This window comes from Temnothorax nylanderi, unplaced genomic scaffold (assembly GCF_030848795.1).
Source record: "Temnothorax nylanderi isolate EJ_2023f unplaced genomic scaffold, tnyl_v1.0 TNYL_tig1190_pilon, whole genome shotgun sequence".
Classification (NCBI taxonomy): Eukaryota; Metazoa; Arthropoda; class Insecta; order Hymenoptera; family Formicidae; genus Temnothorax; species Temnothorax nylanderi.
The window spans coordinates 1-22,858 of NW_027250252.1; the positions used below are offsets into that span (position 1 = coordinate 1).

Genomic DNA, 22,858 nt, shown 5'->3' on the forward strand with positions numbered 1-22,858 from the left:
TTGAGCGTGTCATCGTGGTTGATCGGATAGTCCGAGGATTCCCGTTGGTCCTCTGGAATATCCGTCAAAAGTTCGGCTGAATTCGCGGCCCATTTTCGCAGGGGGAAACATCCGCGATTCATTATGCCCACGAGTTGCTTGCGCTTCTCGAGCAGAGACAGAAGGTCGTCTGCTCCGAAAAGAACATCATCGACGTAGGTCGACTCTTCGATTATATTGACCGCGTCGGGGAAGTCTTTACCTTCGTCGCGAGCTAATTGGATAAGGGAGCGCTGTGCGAGAAAAGGCGAAGGTTTTTGCCCGTAGGTCACGGTGAGTAAGCGGTAAAGCCGAATCAACAGACTGTCGGGGGGGGGGGCGCCAAAGAATTCGTTGATAGTCCGCGTCATCCCGATGCACGAGTATTTGTCGGAACATTTTAGCAATGTCAGCCATGTACACGTACCGAAAGAGTCGCCAGCGCAGGATTATCGCGGCGATGTCTTGTTGAAGTTTAGGTCCCGCCATTAGAAAATCATTGAGCGAGGTTTTGTCGGTCGATTCGCTAGAGGCATTAAACACGACGCGTAACTTGGTCGTTGTACTCGATTCGCGTAAAACAAATGATGCGGGATGTATATCGGGGGGTAAGGGGGGCGCTCGTCCGCCCGCACCGACTCCATGTGCCCCATCGATTCGTATTCTCTTAAAAAATCGTGATACTGCGCGGCGATTTCTGGTTTCCGCGCGAGTCGGCGCTCCATATTGGAGTACAGGAAGGAAGCCTTTCGGAATGTGTCGCCGACGCGAGGGGGGGCCGTTTTTGAACGGCAAACGCACAATGTAGCGTCCTTGTGAATCGCGAGAATGAGTCGTCGCAAAATGCTTCTCGCAACGTTCGTCCTCTTCGGTGAGAGGAGTTCGAGAGGGGATACGTTCGTCCTCCCAAAAACTTTGAATTAAGGAATTCGTATCCTCGCAGGATACGCAACTCAGGACAGAAGCGGACTCTCCGGCCGGGCGCGCAGGGCCGGCGGGACCGGAGAGGATCCATCCGAAATTGTAAGCTGGCCCGTCGGAGTGCCGACCGGGCCCTGACGTAGACCGTCGAGTAGCAGAGACCCGTATAAATCCGCGCCGATTAATACATGAATCGGGTGATTACATGAGGGATCAGGATCTGCTAAAGGTAAATCGCGTAGATGTGGCCACATTGCGGCCGGCTTCTGTTGAGAGGCTGTATAAGAAGTGATTCTTTGATATACGTAACCCGAGAAGGGAAATATCGGTCCCTGTTTGTCGCAGGGCGCGAGAGCAAGATTAACTTGTGACCGCGCGACTCCATTAAATTTTTCTCCAAAACAATGTATCTTCAACGCGGCACGATGACGCCTGGTTCGCATCGTCTGACAAAGAGATTCTGATAAGAAACTGTATGTCGAGCCTTGATCTAGTAGTGCACGTACTTTAAATGTGCGGCCCTCGATTGTACTTAAACTAACATACGCAGTGGCGAGAAGTACATGAGGCGGTTGTTTCACAAAATCTCGAGTAGCATGCACGTTTTGAACGAACGCTGAGGGCGCGGCCGGTGACTCGGAGGCAGCGGCGACTGACACAGCTGACGGAGCTGAGGACGGCGAATTAATCGCGGAAAGCGTACTTTTAGTACCAGTTTCCGTACCCTCGCGGTGAAGCAGCGAATGGTGAGCTTGGTGGCATTGATTGCACCGTCCTTTACTCGGACAATTGTTTGAAAAATGCTCGGTTCTCAAACAATTAAAGCAACATTTATGCTGTCGCGCGGCGAGTCGACGCTGCTCGACCGACAGACTTAGAAATTTGTTACACTTTGCAAGACCGTGGTTTCCGGAACAACGGACGCATTTGACGGGCGAAACCGTATTCACCGAAGCACGAGCTCTATTACCGCGCTCACTATTTGACGCAGATTCGGATTGCGAAGGGTAATCCGCGAGACCGCGAATGCGAAGAGTCATGAAGTCATGAATCTCTTTATACGTAGGGTACGCATCCGTGTTGCCTCGTTTAAGATTCCATTCATTGCGCGTTCGCGGACTGAACTTTTGCGAGATAATATAAACTAGGAGGTCGTCCCACATATCGACCGGGATCGAGATTCGTTAACGCGGCGAGAGATGCGGACACACTATCGCGAAGTTTTTTCAACTCGGTCACGTTCTCGTTTTTCATTTTCGGTAAGTCGGCGAACGAATGGATATGCGCGTGAATAATCGCGTTGCGGTTGTCGTATTTGTCGGTAAGAAGTAGCCACGCTGCCTCGTAGTTCGCGTCAGAAATTTGAATGTTATTAATCAACGACGCGGCCTCGCCGGAGAGGCTCGCTTTCAGATAATGTAACTTTTGCGTTCTTGTCAACGATTCACTGTTTGCTACGAGAGACTCGAAGATTCCGCGAAAATTCTCCCATTCAGCGAAAGCACCAGAAAAGTTCGGAAGCGAGATACGAGGCAGATGCAATGACACTCCGGAGTGCGCGTCGCGATAAGAAGACTCGTTACCTCGATACGGCGCGCTCGGGGCGTCGCTACTTAATTTACCGATGACCTTGTGGAGGTGGTCCGTCGCGTCGAGGTAGGCGTCCTCGGCGGCAAGAAATTCCTCGTCCTTGAAGTAGTGGGTCGACTTCTTCTCCTCCGCCGTAGCCGTCTGCAGCAGCTGGACATGGAGGGCTTGCACCTTTTCCCAGAGACCCTCCAAATTCGTCAGTCTCCCCTTCGTCTTAGGGAGAGTGACCTGAGCCTTGGGAAGCTTTTTGAAGTTAATCAGCGACCGTCGTAGCTGGTCAATCGCATTGCCTTGAGCAATGAGTAGATTTTCGAGATCCGAAGACATGTTGAGCAGATGTCTGGATCGTGTAGAAATCTTTCAGACACTTGCGTGTCAATCTTCTTGTCGAGCGAAGACGCTCGTGTGCGACTCCGCGGCGAGTAGCAGGGCGATACTCGCGGGAGGCAGGGACGTCTGGCACGTCTCGGTGCGACTCCGCGGCGAGTAGCAGGGCGATACTCGCGGGAGGCAAGGACGTCTGGCACGTCTCGGTGTGCGACTCCGCGGCGAGTAGCAGGGCGATACTCGCGGGAGGCAGGGACGTCTGGCACGTCTCGGTGCGACTCCGCGGCGAGTAGCAGGGCGATACTCGCGGGAGGTAGGGACGTCTGGCACGTCTCGGTGTGCGACTCCGCGGCGAGTAGCAGGGCGATACTCGCGGGAGGCAGGGACGTCTGGCACGTCTCGGTGTGCGACTCCGCGGCGAGTAGCAGGTACTCGCGGGAGGCAGGGACGTATAGCACGTCGCAAAGCAGGGCGCCGTCGGGCGGCGGATGCGTATCGCAAGGAGCACGATACGTTTGCTGGAGGTCCCGCAGGAGCCTCCGAAGCACTTCACAAAATCACAAGGCACCTATCTTTAGGAGAGCGGGTGTGGTGCGCTCAATGTTCGGAGTGAGCCACGGAGTCGAGAACGCGTAGGCGGCGAACTCCGTTTTCGAGCGAGTCGAGCGGGCGCGCCGATTCGTCAATCTCGGCGTAGCACAACGCGAGCACTTTTGAGGCGGTCGAACTGTCTATGCCGGTCTTTTATGTTAATCCGGCTCGAAGGACCATTAAATGTCAGTGGACCGCTCGACGTTTTCGCGTTGCGCGCCGTGGAAAGTACAAAAATGAGTACACGAAATAACAGTCAGTTCTTTTTATTAAAGTGGGTTACACTGGACTTCGCACTCGCGATTTCGCACTCGCTACATTCCTCCGTTTTCTCGACGTCGATCGTGTATCGCGTGCGAGTTATGATGGCTCACTGCCGTCCCGGACGGAGCAGGCGAGGGATCGCGGCCGGAGCTTTGCGTCGAGGAATTCGGTGACGTGAGAAACGCTCGTTGGTTCCAAATCGTCTATTGGTCGCGGTGCTTGCGATCACGCGAGAAACACCTGTGCCGTTTGCTCGAAAACACACAAAAAAGGGGGGGAGGAAACCGTCGCGATTTGGAGCCTTTCAAGCGTTCTCGAATAATGCTTGCTGTCTCGTCGAAGTTCGAGAATTTTCAGCTCGCATTTATTCAATTCTCAACAGTATTTGTCATGAGACTTTTGGGCGTTGGAATAGCTGGCATTAATACCTTTCTTGGATTGATGGATCTTGGAAAAAAAAATTAGCAATAATATGTATTACGCTGCCGTCGACAATATATTCGTTGCTGTAAGTGCTGTGTATAATGAAGTCATCGGAAAAGCAGGTCGAGAGGAAAAAGAAAAAAATGCTGCCAATGGAAACGAGGAGAAAAACTTGACAGTATCAGGAGATGGATCATGGAGCAGACGAGGATTTTCTTCTCTGTTTGGTATTGTCACAGTAATTGGACATTATACTAGTAAAGTGCTAGATACGTTGGTAAAGTCATCCTTTTGTAAACTATGCGTCATAAATAAAAATAAAATGACGGACACCGAATTTGACACGTGGTTCAGCGAACACGAGGATGATTGTCAAGCCAACCACAAGGGAAGTGCCGGAGCTATGGAAGTGCAAGGAATGCTGGAAATGTTTGCCAGAGCAGAAAATCTACACGACGCGAAATATTCAAACTATATTGGAGATGGAGATACGAGAACTTTTAAAGCTTTGTTACAACAAGACCAAGAAGTTAGTAAAAAAGAATGCATCAACCACGTGCAGAAAAGGATGGGCTCAAGATTGCGGAAAGTTAAAAAAACCAACAAAAAAGTCGGAGGACGTGGGCCTGGAAAGCTCACGGACAAGTTAATAAATGAATTAACAATTTATTATGGACTCGCAATCAGATGGAATTCGTGTGACGTTGATGCAATGAGAAACGACGTGTGGGCAACATTTTTCCACAAAATATCGACAGACGAAGAGCCTCAGCACGAGAATTGCCCAAGTGGACCAAACTCTTGGTGTAAATGGCGACAAGCGGAAGCAGCTGGAACTTTACAGTCATATAACCATCCTCCTCCTCTCGACTCGAACGTGCAGGAATTAATTCGGCCCATTTATGAAGACCTTTCATCGCAAGATTTGTTGAACCGCTGCTGTGGAGGATTCACACAAAACAACAACGAGTGCTTCAACAAAACTGTGTGGCAGTTCGCTCCAAAACACTCTTTTTGCTCCTCCAATATTATAAATATTGCGACATATTTGGCCACCTGTATTTTCAATGAAGGTTTAAAACCGATTTTGAAAATTATGTCGATTATGGGAGTCACCATCGGCCCAAATGCATACGAGTATGCTTGCGCTCGCGACGCTAACCGCATAAAAGACGCCGAGCGGTTATCGTCGATTCATTCAATCGAGGCGAGAATGGCCAGACAAAATAAAAGATTGCAGGAGCAAGTCAATTTTGAAGAAACCGAAGGATTATTATATGGCCCTGGAATAGCTGACTAGCGGTAAATATCAAAATATAAACATTTATGTCGAAAAAACTATACTTAAAACTTTACGCGTTTTCTGGAAAACAACGTTTTTCGAGCTGGCGACCGTGATAACTCAGTCAATTTTCAACGAATCTTAATGTTTTTTTTTTTAAATACGCGTAATTAAACTCTCTATCGCATGAACCACAATTATGCCGATACGTTGTAAATTGATTTTTTTATAAACAAGAAAGTAACGAAAAAATTCATTAAAAACGCATATAAATTTCAAAACGCCGCCATTTGTTATTTTTGGATAGATTTCATTTTTCGTGGTTCATGCCATAACCACACTCATACTAAACAAGAATCTTTTTCCATTTTTTGTTTCAGATGAATCTTATGACCTGTAGGACGGTCGCCAGCGAGGTCCTTTTTTTCGCAGCGGTCTACGGCGCAACGTACCCTACCTCGGGGTTATCATAAAATTAATTGAACATTTTTTTAAATATACTTAAAAGTACTACAAATATACCTGAAAAATCGCGAATGTCTAGATTTATTACTTTCCTAAAAAAAAAAATCATGAAAATAGCCTATTTTTCGGCCTTACTGATGAGAATGTACCCTTAATTGGTAAAATATAAATGGAATGTGAAAAAATTATGGAAATAGTGAAAATGAACATTTTCTTCCATTTGTAATAGAATTTTTTGGCAAAAGTATGTTATTATTAACCCAGCAAACGAAAATGGATTGAAATGGATTCAAATTAAAATCCATTTTTATCCATCTGAATCCAGATTCCTGATCCACATATATGGTTGAACGGAATTAAAAGCAGTTTTGTATGAATGGCCATATAAACTCTATACTACAGTATCATTTATGTATTGAATCAATTAAAAACTGCAAAAATATTGTTCGAATACTTTAATAAATTTTTTGTGTTTTAAATGTTGAATTCACAAGAAAAATATTTTCTGTGTTAAAAGAATTACAATCACTGTGTTTTCTCAAGAAGCTGTTTTTGATTGAAAGAATATACAATAATTCACTTCATTTTAATCCCGTGTAATGAATTAAAATGGATTCATGGCCCGCGTAACTTTTTTGGATTAAAAGAATAGGGATCACGTCGTTTCAATCCCGTGTCATGGATTAAAATGGATTTTAAAAAATTTAGAAGCTTTAATTGGATAAAAATGGATTCAAAAGATCAGAATCTGGATTCGGCACGGATCAAACGAATCCATTTCAATCCATTTTCATTTGCTCTGAGAATAGAAATATATTGGACCTGTTCTGAGAAAGTGTGCGTCTGTCTATTAATTGCAATACATATATTTGGTTTACGAATTTCAGTTTCGAAGACATTTCCGATTGAACAAGGATACGGCTTATAAATTAATTGAGAAATATGAACAATCATCTTGCCCACCATTAAATAATCATGGAGGAATTGAGAGAAAGTCGCCAGAAGAAGATGTGCTGGTATTCCTGTGGTTTGCTGGTAATAAGGAATCATTGCGGTGTGTCGCGACGCTTTTTGGAGTCTCCCTCAGAACAGTTTTTTACCAATGTAACAGAGTCATGAAATATTTGAATGAAATTGCGGGACAAGTCATCAAATTTCCAGATGATTTAGACGAAGAAGCAAGATCCTTTGAAGAGATTGCGGGATTCCCAGGTGTTATAGGCTGTATTGATGGTTCGTATATAAACATAAGCACACCAGCTCACAAAATCGCATCGACGTATGCTAATCGACACGACAAGACATCTATAACATTGCAAGCAATATGTGATGCAAAAAGAAAATTCATCGACGTGTTCACTGGAGTTCCAGGCAAAGTTCACGATGCCAGAGTCTTTAAATTAAGCGATGTCAAACAGAAGCTGCCACAAATATGTGGGAAAAACTATCACATTTTAGGTGATTCCGCTTATCCGATACGCGAATGGCTACTTGTGCCATTCAAAGACTATGGGAATTTAGGAGAAATGGAAAATAGATATAACAAAAAACTCTGTCAAACTCGTGTACGTATTGAAAATGCCTTCGGTATACTAAAAGCACGGTTTCGACAACTATTATTGCAGATTGATATGCATAAAGTCGAAAAAAATCACGAAATTTATCGTCTGTTGTTGCGTTTTGCACAATCTGTGCATAGACAATAACGATGTATGGGATGAAGATGACATTCCCTACAATGAAGAGGAGCCATTCGTAGCTGATCACGAAGATAATACAGAAGACGATCTGAAAAATATCGGGGAATTGAAACGATTCAGAATAATGCAGTGCCTGTAATAAAATATATTTTGTAATAAACATTTGTTTACTTTTGTTGTGCCCAATATTTCTAAAATAGGTATCACACATCAATACGCAAGTATTACAGTTTTTATCAGGTATGTTAAGTAACATATTGGTTGCTTTTGAGTAAGCTGAATCTTACAATAATTTTACACTAACATTGTGCTTTCTAAAATCTAAAAAAACTAAACATTTTCTTTAATGACTAAACAAAACCCTTTTTCCTCCCGCTGATCAAGAAATATTGTGAAGCACTTAAGTACGTAAATATCTTATTTAACATTGCTTGCTTTTGAACAACTAAATCTGACGAACGTGAATTACTTAACATAAACATTGTGCTGTTACAATCTAACAAAACTAAACAAATATAAATTAAAAATAAATCAAATAAATAATGCCTTTCTTTAATGATTAACAAAATCTTTGGTTACCCCCGGCAGATCATACAAAAAGTGTAAAGCACTTAGGAACGTGAATATGACTTGCTTTAAAAAAATTAAGTAAAAATAACTAAAATAAATAATTTCCATTATGGATGTCTGCTGCCTTAGTCTGTCACTCCCGTTCAGGGTTTCTCTGCCTTCCACTCCACAATTCGCGTATCAATGCCATCTTTTCTTGGTGTCGTTTCTCTCGAGCTGTTCCGTCTTTTCATGTAGTTCTTCCAATTTTTCTGCGATAGATACCTAATAATAATAGAAAAGTTAGTGTAGATCAGGACAGTTTGAAGCAAAACCAATCAAAGTTTTTGTAGAAACAATAATTTCAAAAAAATTTGAAACATTTAAAATTGTTTAAACCCAAGTCATTTTTTACGGCAATATTTCATTATATGTAACGATTTATTTCATAACACAATTTTAATATTTATTGAAATAAGTCTCATCCTTAACAATTTTCTATTTCATTTGTACATATTACAGAAAGTTTTTGTAATACAGGTAATCAGTATTACATTTACTTACAGTCTTTTTGTTTCCTGGTGAGCTATTCTTTATTTTACAGAAACCTCTGATTTCTTAAACCTCTTGACACCTGTAGCAGTTGTCACAACTTCCGGCTCAATGCTGTCATCGGTGGAAGCAATTTTGTGTAATTCTTCCTCGAAAGGTACATCTTGCCTCGAATTACCTGATCCGGAATTATTTTCAACTGCACACTTCTTTTTCCGTAAAACAGTTTTCTTAGAAGTTTTTCAAATTTTTCAAATTTTTCAAATTTTCCAGGTTTTTCGAATAGGAGCGGAGTGGACCCTATGAGACGGGGAGAAGGGCCCGGAGGAGCAACGGGAACGCGTACTGAAGTTCCAGGTACGTCCGGACATCCGAGTGTTCCCGTAAGTATCCGGGGCGTGATGGGTCGTCGGCCGCGGGCACGCGTAACCGGCGGCTCCGGCGCCAGCGAGGAGACACCGCCGAGGGCCAACATTAGCCAACGCGGGGGCAGGGGGCACCGCCGACGTCCGCAGCGTGTGGAGGCTCCGCCTGTCCGGCCGTCCGGTGGCCAGCCGACCTCTGCGGCCGCTGCAAAGCGGTCCAAGGAGGAACGCGTGGCTGCTCGTGACGAGCTGGTTGGGCGGGCTGAAGCCGTTGCCTCGATTGCGGACCTGGAGGAGTTCGCGGCTTCGGTCGCGGCATTCTTCGGGGAGGATGCAACGGGTGTGGCGCGCGGCGGTGCGCCCGGCGCTCGCGATCGCCCACATTGGTCGCGTGAGGCGCAGGCCCGTCGGGGCAGGGGGGATCGCCCGGGGCGAGACGGCGTCAGTGGTAATAGAGGACCGGCACCGGCCTCTATTACCACCGGCACCGGCACCGATTCTCGGTTGACGCTACGCCATTTCAGACCATTGATGGTCTGCTCGGGGGTCTTCGGACGGTAGACCGAACCCTACTTACCCCGTGGCAGAGAGTCGAAGTCGTTGCAACACACTTGTTGCCGCGGATGGATTTTCTGTTTCGGGGGGCCGCAGTGGAGAAGTGCCCATTAGTAGCTGCGGACAAAATGGTCCGGAGGGCCGCTAAAGCCTGGTTCAATCTTCCGCAGCGTGCAAGCGCGGAACCAGTTGACCTCCCTCCCAGCCCGGGGGGGGGGGGGGGGGTTGTGGACTGCTTCCGCTCGCCGACCTTGCGGACGTCCTGTCCGTCGCGCACGCCTTCCGTATGCTTACGGCTGGCGACGAGACGGTCAGGGGGCTCGCGTGGGCGTCGCTGCGGGGGGTTGTAGCTAGGCGTATCGGTCATCCTCCGAGTAACAAGGAGCTCGCGTTTTTCCTCTCGGGTTCGCTCGAGGGTCGGATGCGAGACGGCGGGGAGCGCTCCCTGTGGTCGAGGGCTCAGAATGTCGCGCGGAGACAGTCCGAGAGATTGTCGCTTCAGTGGGAATGGTGTGCGGCTACCGGGGAGATGATGGTGGTATGCCGGGGTGCCAGAAGCGCGACGGTGAAAATGCCACCAGGAGCTCGCTCCCAGGTGGTACATCGCTTGCGCTCAACTGTAATAGAATATTATACAGACCGGCTTTTAAGTAAGCCTGATCCGGGGGAGGTGTTCGAGGTGTCGTAGCGGGCGAGGGCGAGCAATTACTTCGCCCGTAATGGCAGCTTCACCCGCTTCGCCGACTGGCGCTTTATCCATCGCGCCAAGTTGGATGTCCTCCCTCTTAACGGTGCACGCCGTTGGGGGGAGCCGGACAAAAGGTATCGGCGTTGCGGTGGGGCGGCCGAGACCTTTCCCCATGTTTTAAATCATTGCGGCGTCCATTCTGCCGCCATACAGCTGAGGCACGACGCCGTCCTGCACCGTCTCTGGAAGGCTTGTCGACTTCCAGGAGAGAAACGGGTGAACCAGCGGGTCGAGGGCGTCGAGGGGGAACTTGAGGGGTTACGACCTGATCTCGTGATCAGGCACAAGCCCTCCAAGAGTGTCGTCATATGCGACGTGACGGTGCCCTTTGAAAACAGTTGGCAGGCGTTCAAGGACGCAAGGGAGAGAAAACTTGCCAAGTATTCTCCCCTTGCTGAGGCGCTCCAGCGCAAGGGGTACCGTGTGGTCGTGACGGCCTTCGTCGTCGGCGCCCTTGGCTCTTGGAATCCGATCAATGAGGGGGTGCTGAGATTGCTGCGCGTGGGCAGCGCGTACGCAACTATGATGCGCCGTCTCATTGTCTCGGATACCATTCGCTGGTCAAGAGACATTTACGTGGAGCATGTGTCCGGCGTGCGCCAGTACGCCGCTCCTTCGCGTCCCTTCGCTGATGGGGTACCGGCCACTCCGCCTCGCGCAATTCGCCGGCGTTCGCCCACCAACGATTAGGAGCGGCGCTAGTTTTTCTTCTCCTAGTCCTTTGTGATTTTGTGTGTGTCGAGTATGAATGCCGCGTAATTTATTATTTTATGCATTAAGTGGCCACGTAGGTCACTTAATTTATTATTGTAAATAGCTCGATGTCCTGCCCACGACATTTTACACTGTGTCTTTTTCTTCTTTTTACTCTTTTTTTCTTATTTATATATTTCCGTACTTTTGTACCTTTCATCTCTTTCTTTTTATTTTGTATCTTATTCATACGTTTAGTTTTATTTTTTGTATATATATGTGTGGGCCTTTATGTTCCGAGTACGAATGCCGCGTATGCTATTTTGTATTTTACCCGAGTGTGAGTGTTCCCGGAGACAAGCGTTAGCGCAAATTTTATCCTGTGAGAAATGCCACACGCGGGCCCCTGGGTCAGTTTTAACTTCTGACGCCCACTGTCTGTGATAGGCCCAGGGGCCATAAAGCTGTGATATTTTTATATATTCGTATTTATGACCGCGACTGGGATTAGTCCCCCAGCGCGTCTTGCGATGGCCCATTGGCGGGGGGGCCTCTTGTCCCCCGCCCATGACAATTACTTAAGTCCGGCGTGCGGCCTAATGCCGTGCCTTTGATTTTGTACCTTTGTACCCCGGGGGCTTCGCCCTCGGGGAATTCGTTTGTTTAAATAAACGGCATTTTATCTGTTCTTATCAGCTTAATATCTGATACAGTCCTCATAGAGGACTCAGAATATTAAACTGATTTTTGAGCCCAGGCGGGGTCCCGGGGCTTGATCCGGTCCTGCCGCGGGTCGACCCGGTATTGCAGTACCGCCGGGACCGGCCCAATAATCTTTCAAAGCTCAAAAATCTCTTTAATATTCTAAGTCTATTAGATGAAAGCTAGAAGAGCATTTGCCGGCACACGATTTTATGTTTTCGAGTGTGAGTGTCGCGTGCGTGTGCCGCCCGGGAAGCGACGTCCGCGTGTAATTATAAGTGTTATTTTCGTGTTTCCCGGGAAATTTCTGTCTAAAAACTCATATTGTGAAGCGTTATTCCCGAGGAAATAAGTTTTAGTGTCGCGAAACGTGATATGGTGGAGTGCCGCGACTGCTCGCCCTGTGACCGCGCGCCCAAGTTCCGCGGCGTCACCCGGTGCGTACGGTGATCGCGGGTGCGACGGGTGTCTTTCGCGGTGTGTCTCCGGATTTCGGAGCAGGTGCCACGTTGTACTTGTAACGAAGTTTGGTTATATATCGCGAGCGGCCCTGTGGACGGGACACGCGGCCCGTTGCATCCGCGCTCCCCGGGCGTCTCCGGGGGCGCCGTGCATAACGTTTATTTATTTATGATATTTATTCTATCTATTTCTGCCTATTTATTACTCCTTTTAATTTTTCAATATGGCAGAGGCGCGCGGTCAACAAGAGTCGCGCGTGGTTATGCTCGCCTACCCGCTGCCGGAGAGAGTACGCTGTCCCCGGTGCTGGGTGGGCGAGAGTGGCCACTGTAAACCGCAGGGCGAGTACTGTGACCCGGCTCACCTCGCGAAACACCAAAAGAAAATGCACCCGGGGGACTCCATAACCTATAAGTGCTCAGTGTGTAATTACATTGGCCAGACATCTGTGCCACTTCGCAACGTTAAAGCTCACTACGAGCGAGAGCACGGCGTCCCCCGGGTGCAGGAGCCGGGTCGCGCCGCGGGCACTCAGTGCGCGAACGGTGGCCGTCATCTCAATCGCGGGCGCGGGCTACACGTGCGTCATCCGCGACAACGTCATCGTCGCAGTCGTCCTCCGGGGGAGTACAGCGACGCCGCGCGTGCGACTCGCGACTACCCGGGGCGCACACCACGGCCGCCGCACCACCATCCGCAGCACCACGAGCACCAGCACCATCACCAGGAACGCCGCTTGCAACATCATCATCCGCAGGAACACGTGAGTCCCCCACATACGCGGCCGTCATCGCCGCAGCATCCCCGATGTTCGATACTGTATCGATATTGCGAATATCGATACTTTGTAGCTAAAATATCGATATTTCAGCCAACGATATTTACATGGATCGATACTAGATCCCGAATATCGAATAGTTATTTGCTTCGCAATCGACGCATCTGACGCCTACGTCGCCAGCGTCGCCTACGTCGTTCAGTGCCATACTGCCATATTCGCTCAACGTGGGCGGACCGGTTCGGACGTATTTTGTGCGGAAGAAAAATTTATTAAAGTATTGCGACTGGTTTTTATCTCTGGGTTCGTGCCTTCGCTCGCGTCTCGCGTCGCGTCGCGGAACTTGCGTCGCGTCAACTTGCGTGCCGTGTGTACCCGTTGGCCGTTATCCGTCTCCGGTGCGTGCTTCTTGTACGCGCCTTCCGCGCGACCGATCCGCCCGTCGACGCGGGTCAGTCGCGCTCGCGCACGGCGAGCGACGCGCTCATCCCAACTCCCGAGGAGGGCTCTCCGTCGACCGTTCACGGAGAGCGCGAAGCGACATTTAGGTTATAAACCGCGCGAGGTGCCGCGTGAACCGAACAGTGGAGACCGGGTGGACCTGTGCGTTGTGCGTGCACAACTCTCCTCCGCGAGTCGCGCGTCGTATACGGATCCTTGCCGATGTGTGCGCGCGGGCGCTGAAGGGACGAGCAGTCAGTTGGCAATGCGACTGTTACTGTCTGCATCGATTTCGAAGAAGAAAAAGAAGTCGTTCATTGCCATAGCTGTGTGCCGAGCTCTTAGCGTGAAAGGTGAAAGATTTTCCAAGATTTCGAGGAATAGACGATATCTAGTGTCTAGTGCAACACATCGGTCACTTCCGTACAACCAGCTACCACCGAGAGCCTCTCCCGGCGGGCGCCTTTGTCTATGCAGAGATTTATTCTGCAGTCGTTAAGAATTTTGAGTGTTCCAATTGTTTACCTACCAGGTGAGTAGAGTACAAATTGAATAATACGCATGATGTTTGATTTTATTTTGCTTCCTCATAGAGGAAGCTTCGTTTTCGTAAATTTCGTATATGAACCGTTGATTGCGTATAAAGTTGGGTCTAATCAACCAAATTTAAAATAATTATATATGTAATAGGGGTAGAAGAAACAAAAAAAAGATTGTTTTTTGAGTTTTTGATGCTAATATGTTCAGAGTGTTCTAAAACGTCGAAAAATTGCATTAAAAAAAAATGTCCGTATGTGTGTGTGTGTATGTGTGTGTGTATGTGCGGATTTAATGTCCGTGGTTGCTCTAACTTCCGCAAATATGGAGATATCGGGCTGTTTTTTTTTAATCGATAGAGTATCATTCAAGGAAGGTTGGTATTAAATTTGGCGATGATCGATAAAGGGGTTCTTTTTAAAAAAATTTTTGAATTTTTTTAGAAATGCCCGTGGTTGCTCTAACTTTTGTAAATTTTGAAATATTGGGCTATTTCTAATTTTATTATATTCTTCAGTCCTTTCTACCCCTATTTCACATATAATTCTTTAAAATTTGGCGAATATCGGTGAAGGAGTTACCGATTTTTGCTTAAAAAGTTACATGTATAAGTTATACATGTAATTTTATATAGAGTATCATTAAAAGAAAGTTTGTATTAAAGGCGATAATCGGTAAAAAGATTCTTTCTTTATACAAAACTTTGAATTTTTGAAAAATGTCTGTGGTAGCTTTAACTTCCGCAAATTTTGAGATATTGGGTTATTTCTAATTCTATTACATTATTCAGTCTTTTTTACCCCTATTTCATATATAATTCTTTAAGATTTGGTTGATTAGACCCAGCTTTATACGCGATCAAAGGTCTATAATATTTGGAGAAATGTCTGTGGTTGCTTTAACTTCCGCAAATTTTAATATCGTGTTATTTCTAATTTTGTTATATTCTTCAGTTTTTTCTTGAATTTGGTGAAGATCGGTGAAGGAATTACCAATTTCTGCTTAAAAAGTGTATAAGATGTATATGTAATTTTATATAGATTATCATTAAAGGAAGGTTGTTTTGAATTTTGCGAGGATCGGTGAAGGAGTTACCGATTTCGGCTTAAAAAGTTACATGTATAAGTTATACATACATGTAATTTTATATAGAGTATTATTAAAAGAAGGTTGGTATTGAACAAAATGGAAATAAGATATATCCGCAATTAGTAGGGATCTTTTTAGTAAAAACATTAATTATTTAATTGATTTTTGTAAGAGTATAACAGATATTAGTATAACAGATATTAGTTGCAATAAAGTTTTATCACAATAAAAAAATATAGTAGAAACTTGCGCATTGCTTCCTCATAGTTTTTAAGTGTGCAAGTAGAAACCTGCACATTGCTTCCTCTATAAGGAAGCCAAATTAATAAATATCTACTAATAATTATGCATAAAAAAACAGGCTTTCTCATAGAGGAAGCAATGTGCAGGTTTCTACTTGCACACTTAAAAACTATGAGGAAGCAATGTGCAAGTTTCTACTTGCACACTTTTTTACTGTGATATCTCATATTTTCATTCGTGAGTTTTTATTATTCCGGAATGCTTTTGTTTTTTATAATTTTACAGACATGCATGAGTAGGTATAGTATGGGCGTTCTAACCATAGAGCCACGAGGGGGGGTGAGGGGCGGGGGTACCGCGGGCGGGGGTGGGGGGGGGTTACCGTGGACGGGGGGAGGGGGGTACCGCGGGCGGGGGGTACCACGTTTTCGGGCGCCGCGGGGTGAGGGGGAGGGTGGTACCGCGTTTTCGGGCGCCGCGGGGTGAGGGGTGACCGCGTTCGCGTTTTCGCCGCGCCGCGAGGGAGGGGTCCGCGTGCAACGGCCGCGCCGGTCCGCGTGACGTCACACGGCACGCTCCCGCTCGCGTTATCTCCCCCTCGTAGATGTTTTCTATCGCTCCCGTCCCCCGTTCGCGCGCGTCTTCTCGTTCGCGCGGTCTCTCGCGCTCCCGTCACCCGTTATTTCTCAGACACACGGACAATGCCTAGAATGGATGAGTCCAGAGGATATGTGTAGAAGTTCTCAACATTAAGAAACAAATTTCCAATCATAAAAATGCCATCTTCATTCTGAACAATGTTCCTCAATACAACAATGTCTTCACCAACAATCCGAAAGCACGAATCTTTCCTTAATAGGGGAGGAAACCATGGTTCAGTAAATTAAACGAAAAAACATTACAGAAAAAATTACTCAACATCAGTAAACAAAAATCAGCTCACAATACCGCCCTCATGCAGTGTGCTGCTATGTCGTTTATCAATACTTAGGTTATGTTCCGAAACGTCCTCTCCGAGGAAAATTTTTGCACAATGTCTCATACTTACTGGACGCTGATCGTCATCCATGATTCCCGGAAAGCCTGTCACTTTGCGTCAGTGTTGAATATTCAAGATAAATATTCTTCCCAAGTTATTACTTATATAAAAACCACTTGCTTGACCATTTATTGCTTGATGTCGAAAGTATCGATACTTTCGAACACTGTGAGATCCCGCGTGGCTGCAATGGTAGCGTGTCGTCGCACACGTTCGTACACGTAACGCGACGTAAATCTCACAATGCGAGCGTCGAACGACACGAGCGTAAAAAACGACATAAGCATACAACACGAGCGTTTTGAACACAGGTAACTTAGAAAGAAGCAACTCTTGATGTCTAAACAATTTGATCGAAATGGGCTGATTTTCGATGTTAATTTTGATGTTGATGAGTTTTCGGTGAATCGACGTTGAATTGACGTCGATTCAACATCTGCCTTCTCACTGGGTTATTGCCACGTAGCACTTTCAATCACAAATGTCTGTACATCAATTTAAATAGTGCAAATAGGACACAGATTACAGGGCATTATTTGAAACAACGGATCTTTACATGCCGAACAGAATACACCATCCATAACTATATATGGACGGGTGTCATGTTTTCGAACAGCGTAAAGCCATGAAAATAGTCCGCTTATTCTCACGATACACGATGAGCAAAACTTTGCATGACCGGGAGTGTAATAAAAGTATATACAGCACATCCTTTTCAAATTATCCAAAGTATTAACTTCAGCTTGGTTTAAAACTCGAAAAATTTCTTCTGACACATCTTCAAACCTTTCGCTGTCGTAACAAGAATCATCCGAAAGAATTGCATCATCAGACTGTAACGATGCGCCCCGGAAACCGCATCGTTCCGGCCGAACAGCAGGCCGAGACCGCCCGGCCGATCACCCGCAGGGCGAGGAACGGGCACGGTGTGCCCACCTTAATTTTAATACTGCCATGTAACGATAGGAAGTCCGCGAACAGACTTACCGCGGCAACCGTCTCGAAGCGCCGAGCGGTGCCGAAAGCGACCGAAGACCGCCGAATGCAATCGCGGCGTCGGGACGCCGTAATCTCCGACCGTTCCGCCGCACCGTCCCGGCGCTCGCGATTGCCGTCGCTACCCCCGCCACTCCGTAACGCCGTCGCGGCGTGTATATAAACCGAGCGTTGTTAACGCAAGTTGCGATTCCACGATCAACTTGTTCACCGACCGCACCGATCTTGAAACTCCCGCATCCGCTAGTCAGCACAAGGATAGAGAGCTTTTGGCATACTCTGTCTTCGCCGAGTGCGTCTCGGCAAACGACCAGCTTCCTCTTACACAGGGCTATCCGAACGGGGGTAGAGCGTTTCTCTGCCTCCACCGAGTGTGTCTCGCCGGATACCGCCTCGTATCCAGACGCTTGCAGCCTTCCATCGGGGGTAGAGCCGCCGTACTCTGCCTCCACCGAGCGCTTCTCGGTGGTTGGACTCGCACCTCTTTCCGCGGCCTAGCCGCTCGCAGCCTTCCTCGGGGGTAGAGCCCCGTACTCTGCCTCCACCGAGCGCTTCTCGGTGGTCGGACTCGCGCTAGGTCAATCCCGCCGCAATCCGAGCGGAATCCCCGCGATTCCATCGCCGCGTCCGCGCTTCGCGCCATTTTCACGCGCCCCGCTCCGCGACGCCGGGAGCACCGGCTCCGCCCGGACCGAGAGCCTTTGTCACGCGGTTCGGCACACGAGTTGCCGAAAGCACCGGCTCCGCCCCGTACGTACCGCGCCTTACCTCGCGCCGCCCGCGACAAGCCGATCTTCCGTCACGATCGCACCACGCGTGTACCCGGCCGCCAGTGCCACCCCGCGAGAAGCACACTCACGCGCGCCGTCCACTGTGCCACGCCGGTTCTTCACGCGCGCCTCCGCGTGCATCACGACATTGTATTCTGCGCACATTAAATCTTTGTAAATATCGCGAGCATTTGTTACTATAGAATAAACTGTTGTTATTTTGTTAGCAAAGACGATACGCTTCATTCTGCCAGCCCGCGCCTCGCTTCTGTTCCTCCGCGCCTCCTTCGAACCCAGCCCAGCCGCGAGCTAGATCGCGTATCGAAGTCAGGTTGTTTTAAGACATTTCTTCTTCTTCAGACATTTCTTCTTCTTCATTGGCTGTAACTTCCATTTCTTCTTCTTCAGACATTTCTTCTTCTTCATTGACTTCAACTTCCATTTCTTCGAGAGGCGCGATATCCATTTTACTTTATATAGACTTTGTTGTACTCACGACTTCCAGTCCTCGACTACTGAGCGTACCCTCAAATTCGTCCTTTTATATCTCACTAATGTCGCATCGTTTGTTTTTTTATCATATCTAATTTCACCGTGATCTCAGCATCCGTATGGATGTGCCTTCCGAAAAATGTACGATGTGCAGTTTTACACGTGTGCGATGAAGTCATCCCGAGACACGTATCTTCTTGAAAACGATATCGCGCCATTGACTTTTGGTGATTTGATCTGTATAACTGCTATCAAACCGCTATCAAACATCTTTAAAATATCTTTAAAACATCTTTTAAACAACTAAAACATCGTTAAAACATCTTTTAAACAACTATCAAACATCTTTAAAACATCTTTAAAACATTTTTTAAACAACTATCAAACAACTAAAACATCTTTAAAACGACTATCAAACATCTTTAAAACATCTTTAAAACAGCTAAAATATCTTTTAAACAACTAAAACATCTTTAAAACAGCTTTTGAACAATTATCAAACAACTAAAACATCTTTAAAACAGCTTTTGAACAATTATCAAACAACTAAAACATCTATATTATACTACAAACTATGTGGGAAAAGGAAATAAAACATTGTAACATTTATATACATATATAGTTTATTTAAAAAAAATCATAATTATTTCTGGTGTTGCGACCACCAGTTAAATATTTTTAATACATTTTGTAATGCACAATTCTTAACATGTTTTTCACATCGTATAGTATTAGTAACATCTAGATTATTTAAAGATTCGATATCTTCGTAATCTGCATCCAAAGTCTCAATGTTTAGGTTTTTTCTCGCTTTATTCTCAAGCAGATCCACCAGCCATTCTCGTTTCTGGCATCCCTTGACGTACACAAGAGTCGACGTCTCGTCGCCCTCTCCAAGCACGGCCGATGTAATTAGATGTTTCGCCATGCTGTACGGCACGTTTCCATCCTCCCATCGTAGTCCATGGTGATTTGCAATCAACCAGGAAGCGCATGACTTGTCGGATTTCATGAGGAGACTCCATGGCATGGGACATGTAAAAATGTAATGCGCCAAAACGGTCCCGTTTCTCAGAACTGCCACCTCCTTTCCGACAAATTTCATCCCGACAGCGAATCCTTGCAGATCGACAAACGTTGGTACGATCATGACGAAACGACGGAGCAATCTGTATTTTATCGCGGTACATCAGTGTCTCTTATATCGCAATATCTGCTGATATTGTAATTTACATGATTTTGCGCACTACGTTCGACAACGGCCAGTATTCGATTACGCGATCATGCAAGATGAGACAATAGGCGGTAGTATTTGCCGGTACATTCTCTTTGCAGTCAAATTCTATTCGCACATCCACGGTGGCGCTCTTAACAGACTCGTTTTGTCGCGAGCAATCAATGACAACAAAAGGTCCTTTTGTCAGGAATGTAACCACGGTGCAAAGTGTATCGAAGCAGTCGTATCCGTAATAAGCTTTACGAAAACGCGCATACATATCGAAAAAGACGGCATATCGATTTTTGCCAAAATCCAGATTCAAGTCATCGTACGGATAAAATTCAAAGTTTAGATAAAGTTTCACGTTGGTCAAGTTACAGTCATCGAATACGCTAATATCTTGCGACATGATATTCTTGCGCCCGGTCTGCAGCGCAAAGATAACGTACCGCGGCTTCTCCAGCTGAGACGGCCCACGAATGCTTGGTCGTGCTCTGCAACATTGGGTAGGGGAGACCGGGGCCTAACCGTCGCCGGGGTTGAACCGTCAAATCAAATATCTCGGAACCTGTATATTGTGCGAACTCGCTATTAACATTGTAAACGCTGCTTATGGTACCCATGTGACCAACGGAGTTTCGGCAGGTTACCTGCCGTGTTATGATTTTTACGAGGGCAAACGTGTTTTCGGAAGGTGAAAGTTACATTTTCTGCGCGTGGAAATTTTGTAATATCTGCAATAATATTTGCTCTCCAAATCTCGAGGTACGTGATTATAAAGAGTAATGCATGCTGAACACGAATCCAGTGTAGTTTTTTCATTATCGTTGATGTCTAATATTTCGTGGGCGATCAAACCTGAAACTTGTGTTTGGGGTTAATCCGTCAGTAAGCAGTCCGGGTGCATTTCCAAGGCATTTCCGGGCATTTCCAGGCTCACTGCATATGGAATATGGATGAGACGGGAATTACAACCGTTCAGACACCGAATAGAGTCATCGGACGTCGAGGAGTGAAACAAGTCGGGCGAGTGACTTTTGCGGAAAGAGGAACCCTCGTAACTATTTTTTAATAATGTTTCGCATAAAAATTTTAAATAAATTTTTATATTTTTCTCTTAAAAAACAATTATTAAGATGTATCTTATCATTTTTCAGGATTAGATGTACGTATATGTATTGAAAATGCAGTGTGACGGTTAGACCCCGGCATTTTTGAGATTTCAATTTTTCCACCGTTGTCGTTTTTGCTCTATACCGGTTAAACAAAGCGACGTAGATAAAAATTTCCTATATAAATTTTGTAGCTAAAGGTTTACTCTTTACAGTGGTATACCACATTTAACTAAAATTATTTATTTTCTTGTTAAAAATCGGCACCGAAAAAAACTGACGGTTAGGCCCCGGTCTCCCCTACTCGTACAGATCCCACGAACGGAAACTGACACTAAGATATCACCCGCTTTCCAAGGCCCGTAGCATGGATAGCTTATTGACCTCGTTTAATGTGACGTGAGGCATTCGCCACTGTACTTTAAACAATTCAATTTCCGGCTCCGTCGCCGGATTTCCTACAATGCAATTGTTATTCGCTATTGCGATCAATATCCACGCCATTAAGCTCGTATCGAATTTCATCAAACATGAACGCCACGCAATTATTCGCAAGCGTTGTATCAGACTCGTCATTTTTTCTCTTTATCTTCAATCTTCCTTCAACGTAGAGAAAGCTCTCGCATGGCAACGTGTATAAATCCTGCTGTTGTATGGGTATTCTTATCTCATCGTTATGTCCACACGTTGTGTTGGCGTACGGATTGTACGTGTGTGTCTCAATCTTGACGACGCTGTTGTCAAAGATCGGTTCACCTCCAATGTTTAAGATATTAGCCATTTCGTACGACGAAACCCAATGATTTCAAAAATTCAACGTTCGACGCAGTGAGTTTCTTCTTTGGCGATCGGATTGTCTCTCTAATTTTGTTTTTCGTCTGTTGCACCTGCTCAGCTTCGTTTAGTACAAGCATCTCACGTTATCGCTGTCGTCTTCGTACATGCAGTCTAACGGTAATCTCCTCTCCACGAAAATCAATCAATCGACCGTCCTGATCCACGACGCGAAGCGTCAAGTCCGAAATGCTCCGTACGATGATCGGAAGGTAAATGATCTGTGCCGGCGTTTCCGATATCTTATATCCTGGAGGCACACTCGGTGAAAACTCGTGTATCGTGTGCACGTACTTGTCGTTGCTGTACGCACCCGCGGTCACGTTACACTCTATGCGAATGATGTTTACGTTGATGATATTTATCGGAACATCCGATTGGTGCCATTGTCGCGACTCCAGCTCGCGATTCGCTGAAAATCCCAGCAGCGATCCAATGTTGTTCGGTTTGGTGAAATTTATCCGATAAGCGCACTTGATCTCGCTCTTCATCGTATTGTTATTAGCCCGAATAATAATCAATGGATGCTGTTCATCCTCGTTTCTCAAGACATTATTGGATTGGTCCCATAAAAGAGCACGTTTCAGATACATGTCTATATCACGCAGTTCATACGATCCTTCGGGAATGGTAATCTCCTTGTCGTCGTCGTCATAGTAGAATTTATTATTCGACGAATTTACATTCGGTATCGTGTGATAGGTTTCAAAATCTGTCAGACCGAGCTCATAATCGCCATCGCTCAAATCCACGGCGGGAAAGTAGCTTACCGCGAGGATGCTGCTTTTGCCGGTGAGCGTAAATGTCAGTGACATGTTTGAATGAATACTGAGATTAAACAGTGTAACACCGGTCTTTAAATTGATTGTCAACCGACTGTAGAAAGCGCAGACACAGTTGTCCGCAATTGCTCTGATCGTATCGCTGATAAGGCGTGCGATTGTACTCTATCTTCGTCATATTGTTCTTTAGATACTGCGCCAATTCTCTCGGTGGTCGAAGATTGCCAAAACTGTCGAAATATATGGCACGATCTCCCCTCTTCGCGTACGCCACTCAGTGAGTACCCGGCCCCTCAGCATTATCCAAATTCACGATGCC

At 46.2% G+C, this 22,858-nt stretch overlaps 1 protein-coding gene and 3 pseudogenes across 1 annotated transcript; 3 read left to right on the plus strand and 1 right to left on the minus strand.

The window, feature by feature from the left end:
- Window positions 1-2,040: 2,040 nt before the first annotated feature.
- LOC139786909 (uncharacterized) lies at window positions 2,041-2,856 on the minus strand. The gene has a single exon (XM_071726021.1). It carries the CDS (start codon window positions 2,854-2,856, stop codon window positions 2,041-2,043), a length of 816 nt encoding a protein of 271 aa, XP_071582122.1.
- Window positions 2,857-4,032: 1,176 nt separating this feature from the next.
- LOC139786910 (uncharacterized) lies at window positions 4,033-5,457 on the plus strand (annotated as a pseudogene).
- A 1,041-nt stretch (window positions 5,458-6,498) lies between these two features.
- On the plus strand, window positions 6,499-7,720 carry LOC139786912 (uncharacterized; annotated as a pseudogene).
- Window positions 7,721-11,695: 3,975 nt separating this feature from the next.
- On the plus strand, window positions 11,696-11,878 carry LOC139786914 (U2 spliceosomal RNA; annotated as a pseudogene).
- Window positions 11,879-22,858: the final 10,980 nt, after the last annotated feature.

Coding starts and splice junctions, on each gene's coding strand:
- LOC139786909 (XM_071726021.1), bottom strand. CDS start 2,856: ATGTCTTCGGATCTCGAAAATCTACTCATTGCTCAAGGCAATGCGATT.